The following is a 9,564-nucleotide window of genomic DNA, read 5'->3' as shown; positions in this document are numbered from 1 at the left end:
TCCCGCACGATGTGGGTCATGCCGGCCTTGTAGCCCAGGAAGGCTGTGAGGTGCACGGGCTTGGTGGCGTCATCCTTGGGGAAGCTCTTCACCTTCCCGCGGTGCCGGCTGCTGCGTTTTCGAGGCAGGAAGCCCAGGGACCCATGCCTGGGGGCTGAGAACTTCCTGTGTGACTGCAAGAGAACGTTCCACGTTAACATCCAGGCCAGCTCTCAACGACCCGGCCACCAACATCCAACTACCAGGCCAACAGAGGACCTCAGCTTCGAGAAGACCATTCGGCAAGCAGCTCTGGGACTAAACCTCCACGATGGATCCCAGGAAACCAGAGAGGCCTTTCTTCCCCAAGCCTCCCTTTCCCAAGTTCTGTTTAGGTGTCCACCCTTATTATTCACGGTCAAGACACTAAGGACAAAAGGCTGGAAGTGTCAGCACTTCGACCACGTAAAGAACATCAGGTGCTCAGCGAATGTCACTTTATCAGATCACATCCAGGTCCCAAAAGGGGTTGGATAAAGCAGGACACTGTACCTCGATGGAGCCAAATCAGAGATTGACAATCAGCACAGAGTTCTCTGTCCGCCCGTCAACAGGCTCATCACGTGTGGATCTACCGAGTTCCAGAGCCCTTTCCGCCCCAAATACTAGACTGAGGCCTTTACAGTCCACCTCTGTCACCCCCTCCGGCCTCCTGCTTTAAAAACGTCAGGACCTATCAGCACGGCCTGCCTCGCTTACGTCCTACACACACAGAGATATCTGAAGTGCCCGAAGGCCTTAACAATCCTAATTAAAACATAAAATGATAAAACATGTGGCCGAAAGTAGATCAGGCCTTGTCAGGCCGCAGGCCCGGGACCGATTGTCCACGCGGCCATAGTTTTCAGAAAAATAGGCCCGGCGCCGCAGCCATCCAGGTCCCCCGTGCTCCTAAAACAGGGCTTGAGCAAGCGTAGAACTGAGATGGTGGCGATGCGCCACGGATTCCCGACGCTCGAGCAAGCGAAGGCGCAGAGAGAAGCCATAACAACTCTTACCATCCTGACGTCGGTTTCCGCCGGTAGAGAGCTGCCGAAGAGCGGCGCGTGGTATATAAGGCCAGCGTGGGCCCGCCCCTTCCGGCGTACGAGCGCGCGCCCGCGGCGATCGTCAGGTCGAGGGCGCAGGCGCTGCTTCCACGCATGCTCCTTCCGGTCAGGCGTGCCTTCCGACTTGGAGGTCAGTTCGGTTCCGCGTTCAAGTTTGTACGACGGGTGGGTACGTTCAAGGTTAGGGAGGAGCCGCCAAGACTTCTGACGAGGGGCTTTACGGTGCCGCACGTTTACGACGTTCCGCAGCAGCGAGTCCGCTAAAACGCGCAGTTACGCAGGAGCAGTATGGCTGCGTCCCGCTCTTGCCGGGGCGCTGCAGCCGCCGGGTAACCCTGCTGTGACTTCGTGGCTACAGCAGTGGGCTCCGACGAGGCAGCGATCGGGAGGATGGCCAGGGAGCCGGGACCGACTAGACAGCACCGTTAACACCACTCGTCCCGTTTCCGTGCCACCCTGCATGTTAAATGGTTATTAAAACATTTTGCAGGTGAGGGAGGAGGCAAACAAGTTAGATTGCGCTCACCATCTCTTTTTTTTTTTATTTTGTGTGTGTGTGTGTACCGTCAAATCAGATCTGACTGGTACAGGAGGAGATTTTTCCTCCTCCAGCAGAGCATCTGGTGGATTCGAACCGCTTACTTCTAGGATTGCAGTGCAGCTTCTTGCCACTATCACCATCTATTTTTAAAACACCCAAAGTTTGAAGTCCTGGTTCTCAATTTAGTTCTGCGTCTGAGTCCTGACTTGGGGTGCTATTCCCCAAGCCCAGTCTCACCCCCTCTCCCGGGACCTGGCCAGTGCCTCTGACCCATCCAGACGTGTCCTTCGATTCTGGACCTGGCCCTTGGTTCTACCATGTTTTTTCATTTAAAGTGATCTTCACACAGCAGTGATGTTTGAAAATCTTTTGGGTCTGATGTGTTTCAGAACTCCACATTTTTCAGGTTTGGGTTTTGGTTTTTGTTTGTTTGTTTTCAAAAAAGTACTACAAGTGCAACAATGAATGACTGGAAACCCAAAGTCTCAGAGAACTTGGTACTGAAGTTGTATGTTACGTACAGAAGTACTTTTGAGATCTAACACATCTGCCGAGAAACATGAGTGCAGTAAACACCCTCAAATCCATTTAGGACAGACCTCGCTGCCTGAATTGTTTAGGGTCAGTTTAGGTTTTGATGCCAAATAAGTTTTCTGATTTTAGACTTGTACACAAGATTGTGGACCTGCATCGTCCCACTTTAGGCGGAGAAACCTAAGCTTTGGGCAGAACAAAAATGAACAAAGAAGTCCAAATTTAAAGTGATGGCTCTAGGGGAAAGCTGTCTCCCTGTGGGCTCTGGAGCAAAGTCCTAGTTTCCTTTAAGCTCCTGCTACTCAGCAGTCCTGTGACGTCCCTCTTCCCTGTCTCTGCTCACTCCCTTGTTTAATCCATACTTCAAAAGAGATTGGTGAGCTAGTGGTAAGGAGCTAAACTGCCATCCCAAAGGTAGACAGTTCAAATCCACCAGCTGCTGGGGGGGGAGGGGGAAGATAGGCAGTCTCTGATAAACTGCCTCTGAAAACCTGCTGGAGGTTCAGCTGTGAGTGAGTTCAAACTCCCTGGAACACAATAGCCACATTACTAGTGTCCCATTAACATAACAAAACATATTTCCAAATGAGATTTAGCCACACAGGTTCTGATTCCTAGTGACCCTCTAGGGCCGGCTAGAACTTCCTCATTGATTTCCAGTGCTGGAAATCGGCCTCATTCTTCTCCCATAGTGGGTGGGTTTGAACTGCCAGATTTTTAGTTAACATCCCAGTGCCCATCACACTATGTCACTAGGCCCCCACAACCACCTCTGAATCCACTATGACTCATAGTGACCGTATGAACAAGTAATAGCTCTAAAGTGGCCCTATGAACAATTCCAGCTCTAAACCTTACCTTATCTTGGAGCCAAACTCTCCATCTCTGACACACTTGACCTCATTGCCACGATTTGTGTCTATCCATCTCATCCAGGGACTTGCTCTTTGCACTGACCCTCTACCTTTCCAAGCATGATATCCTTCTCCAAGGACTCTTGACCACATGCCCAAAGTATGTGAGATGGAAGCTTCAAAGGAGCAACTTGGTTTCACTCTCTCCGGGACAGACTTGTTTGTTGGCAGTTCTTGGGATGTTCAGTACTCACCTCCAGCACTACAACTCAAAGTTATCCATTCTTCTGTTATCCTTAGTCATTGTTCAGCTGTCAGGTGGTCCAAGGTTTGAATCAAATGCCTAGATTAAGCTGGAGGACAAAGGAAACCTTAGTAAGCAATTGAAAAGACATGATCTGGATCAGGTGCACGTTAGTCGTTAGTCTCTAGACTGACATCATTGCTCTTTAGCACTCTGGAGAGGTCCCTGAAAGCAAATTTTCCCAGAGGAGCTCATCTTTTGATTTCCTGACTGCTGGTGCCAAGAGTGTTGGATTGTGGATCTGAGCAAGATGAAACTCTTTAACAACCTCAATCTTTTTCCCTCTATCATGATTCTGCCTGTTGGTCCAGCAGTGAGGAAATCTATTTTCTTGATGTTGAGTACACGTCTTCAGAGTGAAACAATTCAAGTCAAAACAACATCTGACACAGAGCTCTGGTGTCTTTACCAGACAATGAGCTCAAGGTCCAGAGCCTCATTAAATGAATTTTTTCTAATATTTTGTATTGATTTTCATATGATAATACCTTTACAGTTTCAGTCATATACATTGTTTAATACAATCTTTCATTACATTGTGTTTCATATAATATACATTTTATTTTATTTATACATATATATTTTATTTTGCATTATTTTTTATGCTAATTTACAAAATTTGAATACATTGTTTTTCATACCAGATCTTTCCCATTTCCCTTATCAGCCTCACCCATCAAATTGTATGACCCTATGATTAATCCCACACACACTTATCTTCACCCTCTGTTTCCACCCTCCCCCCTTGGATCCTCATACTCCTACAATAATGGTTTTATACAGTATTTGTCCTTGTGGGACTGAGCTAGTTCACTCCGCATTAAACAAATTCTTATTAAAAAAAGCTGTTCTTTGATGGGTGCTATACCAGGAGGACACAGGACCACCAACACCATCCTATAAGATGGAGCGAGTAAGACAGTTTAAATTGTAGTGGGGTCTTGGCAAGAAACCATACTTCTAAACTAAACCTTGGCCAACTCTTCTGTGCGAAGAGAATCAGCATCAATAGACCTGCATTAGCGTGCCTGATTCACTGGCTGTTGCTCTGGGCCTTTGTTTCATCACTTGTCAAATGAGTCATTCATTCATTCATTCATCAAAAATTCATTGAACAAATCTGTGCTGGACCACCTACTCTGCCTAGCCCAGGGTGGGGTCCTGAACACTGAGAAAATAACATTTCTGTTCTTTAAAAGCCACCCACTTAAGATGTTTCTGCCACAGCAGCACCAAACACCTAGGATAAGTTTAGTAGGCTCCCTCCTCCTTCCAAGAACAGATCTAATTCTGTGTGCCAAGATACATATACAGCTCTGCAAGAGAAAAGGAAAGAAGTGAAGGAGGGGAAACAGGACAAAACCTGAAGTGGGATTGCGAGCAAGTACTCATTTCAAAGCCCTGTGCTATGGTGGAGTTGCCCTCCCATTTGCTTCTGAGCCTCTGCATGCAGGAAGAGAAATAATAGAAACGGTACTCATAATAATCCACCCACTGCCATCAAGTCAGTTCTAACTCACCCACTCTATAGGTTAAAATATAGCTGTCCTATAGGATTTCTAAGAGAGCTCTGGTGGCTTAATGGGAAGGAGTTGTGATGCCAGCACGAAGGCACATGGTTCAAATCCACCAGAAAAATGGGAAATCTCCTCCTGTGCATTTTACATGCCTCTGAAATGAGGGTCAGCTCTGGGTAGGTTGTGATTCTGGTTCAGCAGTACAGAACAACAGTGGAGGGTTTCTAAGACTAATCTTTACAGGAGAAGCCTGCCTCCTCTTTCTCCCTAGCTTGCACCACTGAACTGTTTGTTGTTGTTGTTGTTGTTTGGTGCCGTCAAGTTGAGTGCAACTCATAGCGACCCTGTGAACAAAAGATCTGAGCCCTATTCTATCCTGTGCCATCCTCACATTTCCTGACACACTAGAGCGCGTTGCAGCAGTCACCGTGGCAATCCACCTGGTCGAGGATCTTCCTCTTCTTCACCACCCTTCTACCCTTCCCAACATCCTGTCCATCTCCAAGGAATAACCCCTCCTAGCAACATGCCCAAAGTATGTGGGGTGAAGCCTCATTATTCTTGCTTCTAAAGATCACTCCAGCTGCACCCTTTTCAAGATGTGTCTGTTTGTTCTCTTGGCCGTCCATGGGATGTTCAGTGCTCTTCTCCAACACCACAGCTCAAAGGCATCAATTCTTACTCTGTCACCCTTATTCAATGTCCACTGCCGGACAATGAATAAGGATGAACTATTAGCAGTCAAATCCTTAACCACCTGTGTCACCAATAGCCCCACAATAGCCATATGGTAAAGACAAACCACGGACCAGAAAAACCCCCCACTCTGTTTACAATAAGGCTTAAAAGAAATTTGTCCCCAGGGAGCCAGAATGAGATGTGACCCATAATGCCCTGTGCATCATCCCTCAGTGAGCACATAATAGCTGTGTCCAGTGCAGGGACCAGTGGACTAAGGGCAGTGTGGCCATTGATGAGTATGAGCCATTTACAAGTATCAAAAAACCACCCCAATCGTCTGGCTTAATCAAAAGTAAAAATCTAAAATTTAGAAAGAAATGGATTGGCTTTGTATCAACACAACTTGTCAAGATGGAATTTCTTAGAGGCAGCAGCAGAAGGGCCAAGGTTTGGGTCGAATGCCTGAAGGACAGATGTTCTCTGCTGCAAAGCATAACCAGAGGTATCAATTCTGACATTAGCGCGAGGCCAGAAAGGCCAGGGTCAAGCTGGAGGACAAAAGAAACCTGAGCGAGACTGCTTTGTCTGGGTATCACTGCAATTCTGTCTCCAAGGCCGGAATCTTCATGAACAGAGTGTTCTGCCCTGATGCCCAAGCGCCCAGGGAAGAGCCTAGGAAGCTCTTGGTCAAATTTGTGCATGAGGTCATGGACATGAAGGCCATACCTAGGCCAGACTTCTTGTTAGGTGCTGTCGAGTCAATGACAACTTATAGCAACCCTATGAGCAGATCTGGACCTTGTGCCAACCTCACAATCTCTGAAAAGTCACTACCCATCCACATGTTACATGAGTCACCTGCAACTCATAGCAATCTTATGCACAATAGCTCTATCCTGAGCCAATCTCCCTGTCTCCAACACAGATTACTCCAGTTACTGTGTCAATCCATCTCCTCCAGAGTCTTCCTCTCTTGTGATGTCCCTCCATCCTTCCAAGCATGATGCCCTCCTGGCAACAAGGTAAAGAACATCAGCCAGGGCTTCAAAATCCTTGCCTCCAAGGAGCAACTTGGTTTTGCACTCTCTAGGGAAGATCTGTTTCTTCTCTTAGCAGCACATGAAACGTTCAACACTCTTCTCCAGCACCACAACACAAAGGCATTCATTCTTCTTCTATCATCCTTAGTCACTGTTCTGCTCTCTGATGCATAGGAAGTAACTGGGAAGACCATGACCTAGATCAGGAGTGCCTCAGTCTCTAGACTGACATCCTTGCTCTTCTGCACTCTGGAGAGATCCCTGATAGCAGATTTACCTAATGTAATTCTTTTTTTTATTTTTTTTTTTTATTTCCTGACTGCTGGTACCAAAAGTGTTAATTGTGGAACCGAGCAAGCTGAAATTGTTAACAATCTCAGTCTCTTCTCCATCCACTGTGGTGCTGCCAGATGGCCCAGTGGTGAGAATCTCTATTTTCTTTAGCTTCAATCTCTTCATCTTTGGCTTTAGTAGTTGGTGCGTATATTTGAACAATAGTCATAGTAACAGGTCTTCTTTGTGGTCATTTGAATAGTATCTTGTTCCTTGCAGCATCGCACTTCAGAGGAGATCTTGAAATGTTATTTACTATAAATACCATTCTCCCACAACTTTTTCATTCCTAGTATGATCATATGATTACCTGATTCCAAGTGGCCAGTACCAGCTCATCTCAGCTCTCTAATGCCCAGGATATTGATCTTTACGCATTCCATTTCATTTTTGACAACTTCCAATTTTCCTAGATTTGTACTTCTTACGTTCCAATGTTTCAGTTATTAATGGATCTTTGTATTTGTTTCTCCTGATTTTTTTAAGTCTTCCAATCGGAGGCATTCTTCTTCACCTGTTATAGCTAACAGTGTTCCTCTGTTACTAATAGGAAAACAAAAACATTTGACTGTGTGATTCAGAACAAACTATGGAGAAGGTTTTTTTTTGGGGGGGGGCGGGTAAGGACATTCCGGACTCTTAATTGTGCCCATGTAAAACCTATGCATAGACCAAGAAGCTGTTGTCCAAACAGAACAAGGGAACACTGCATAGTATGAAATCAGGAAAAGTATGCATAGAGTCATATCCTTTCTCCATGTTTTCAATCTGTATTCTGAACACAGGTGGTTGCTAAGTCTTACTCCAATCCTGATGCCACAATCCTCTTTATCTAGTCTATCTTCTCAGATTATTTACTCAGCATATAAATGAAATGTTTTTGTTGTTGTTAGATGTCCTCAAGTAGATTACCACTCACAGTGACCCAATGAACAACAGGTCTGAACTCTGTGCACTCCTGTGCCATTCTCACAACCTCCTACATCCTCAGACCCATTGCTGCCGTCACTGTGCCAATCAAGGCCATGGTTCCCAAATGGTTCTTCACTCCCAAGTTTTGCTTTTCAATCACCAGATGTTATGGATGCATCTGGATTGCATGTTTGGTCAATTTCAGACTGCAGAGATTGGTAGAAATTCTAAATTTCTTCAACTTTGGCTTTAAATAACAGGCATTCCTTGGATGCATATGGGCATTACCCCACCACTGACAGCATTGTATTGTTGTTGTTAGGTGCCGTCGAGTCAAGTACAACTCATAACGACCCCATGAACAAAAAGATCTGAGCCCTGTTCTATCCTGTGCCATCTTCACACTTCCTGACATACAAGAGCCCACTGCAGCAGTCACTGTGTCAATCCACCTGGTTGAGGGTCTTCTTCTCCTTTGCCAACCCTCCACCCTTCCCAGCATCATGTCCTTCTCCAAGGAATAGCACCTCCTAGCAACATGTTCAAAGTATGAGAGGTGAAGCTTCATCATCCTTGCCTCCAAAGAGCACTCTGGCTGAAATACTCTCTTTTGGTGATGAGTGGGACACCTCTTCAGTTGTCATTACCTGTACCTGTGTACCATAAGAATGTGATCCGATTCACTTCGGACAACTTTCCATTTTCCTCAATTCAGACGTCATATATTCATCTTCCAGTGATTAATGAATGTTTACAGCTCTTTTCCCTCCTATTGCAGCAAATAAAAGTCTTTCCTCCACTGGATGAAATCTTCACTCTATCTGAACCATTTTTTTTATATATAAATTTTTTTTAATTAGTTTTAATGAACGTTTACAGAGATTTTGGATTTCCATTCATTCATTGTTTCATTTTCTCCCTGTCCACCCCTTCCCCCAGTTCACTCTTCTCTTTGAAAAGTAAAAGAAAAATTCTTTCATTGGTATACAATCTTCCCCCCTCCCTGAGTATACTTCACTACGCAACCTGCATTCTGGACTCTTGTCATGACCGTAATATCCAATTATATATCACTTTTAAACCGTTCTCTCCCTCATCTGTTTCAATACAGTATACATTATTGAACCCATCTTTCTCAGTCTCCCCCCAACCCCGAGGTCAGTCCTGTTTTACAACAGTGGCACCATGCAGTATTTGTCCTTTTGTGACCGAGATACTTCACTCAGCATAATGTCCTCCAGGGTCACCCATTTTGCATAATATTGCATGAGTTCCTTGTTTTTCAATGCAGCGTATCATTCCAGAGCTTCTCTATCCATTCATTTGTTGATGGGCATTTAGGTTGTTTCCAACTCTTTGCTATTGTGAACAAAGCCACGATAAACATGGATGTGCCTAAGGTAGACTCTACTCTGAGGAAGGAGCTTCTCCTCAGCTGTATTTTGGGTGCCTCCCAATCTGAGAGGGTTTCAGGGACCCATTATTTCAGAAGTGGATGGCCTGTCCTGTTTTGGCTGTCTTACACTGGGGTCTCCGCTGGAACCTGTCCTTCATAAGCAGCCCTGCCGGTGTTTGAAGTGTTGGTGGCCTAGGGTCCAGCAGCTGCCACAGTGCAGCAAACTGACTGACAAGCTTTGGGTAGGAAACTTAGGGAGCAAAAATATCTTAATGGGAGAGGAAAACTCCTAAAAGGAAGATAACAATGGTTGCACAAGTCCATGAATATAATCAGTGTGACTGAACTGAACTCCCAGTGGCTC

The 9,564-nt window shown here is 45.6% G+C and overlaps 1 protein-coding gene across 1 annotated transcript in view; it reads right to left on the bottom strand.

Moving 5' to 3' along the window:
- RPL3 (ribosomal protein L3) overlaps window positions 1-1,550 on the bottom strand; it is a 7,682-nt gene extending 6,132 nt beyond the window's left edge. The window contains exons 1-3 of the mRNA XM_006890195.1: window positions 1,445-1,550; window positions 1,038-1,348; window positions 4-173 (exon numbers count right to left, since the gene is read on the bottom strand). Coding sequence (XP_006890257.1) covers window positions 4-173; window positions 1,038-1,348; window positions 1,445-1,550 — 587 coding nt within the window. The remainder of the gene's footprint in view (window positions 1-3; window positions 174-1,037; window positions 1,349-1,444) is intronic.
- Between the last annotated feature and the right edge of the window lie 8,014 nt (window positions 1,551-9,564).

The sequence above is a fragment of the Elephantulus edwardii genome, unplaced genomic scaffold (assembly GCF_000299155.1).
Source record: "Elephantulus edwardii isolate Elephantulus edwardi_28Jun2011 unplaced genomic scaffold, EleEdw1.0 scaffold00086, whole genome shotgun sequence".
Classification (NCBI taxonomy): domain Eukaryota; kingdom Metazoa; phylum Chordata; class Mammalia; order Macroscelidea; family Macroscelididae; genus Elephantulus; species Elephantulus edwardii.
This window is presented reverse-complemented; position numbering and strand designations above follow the sequence as displayed.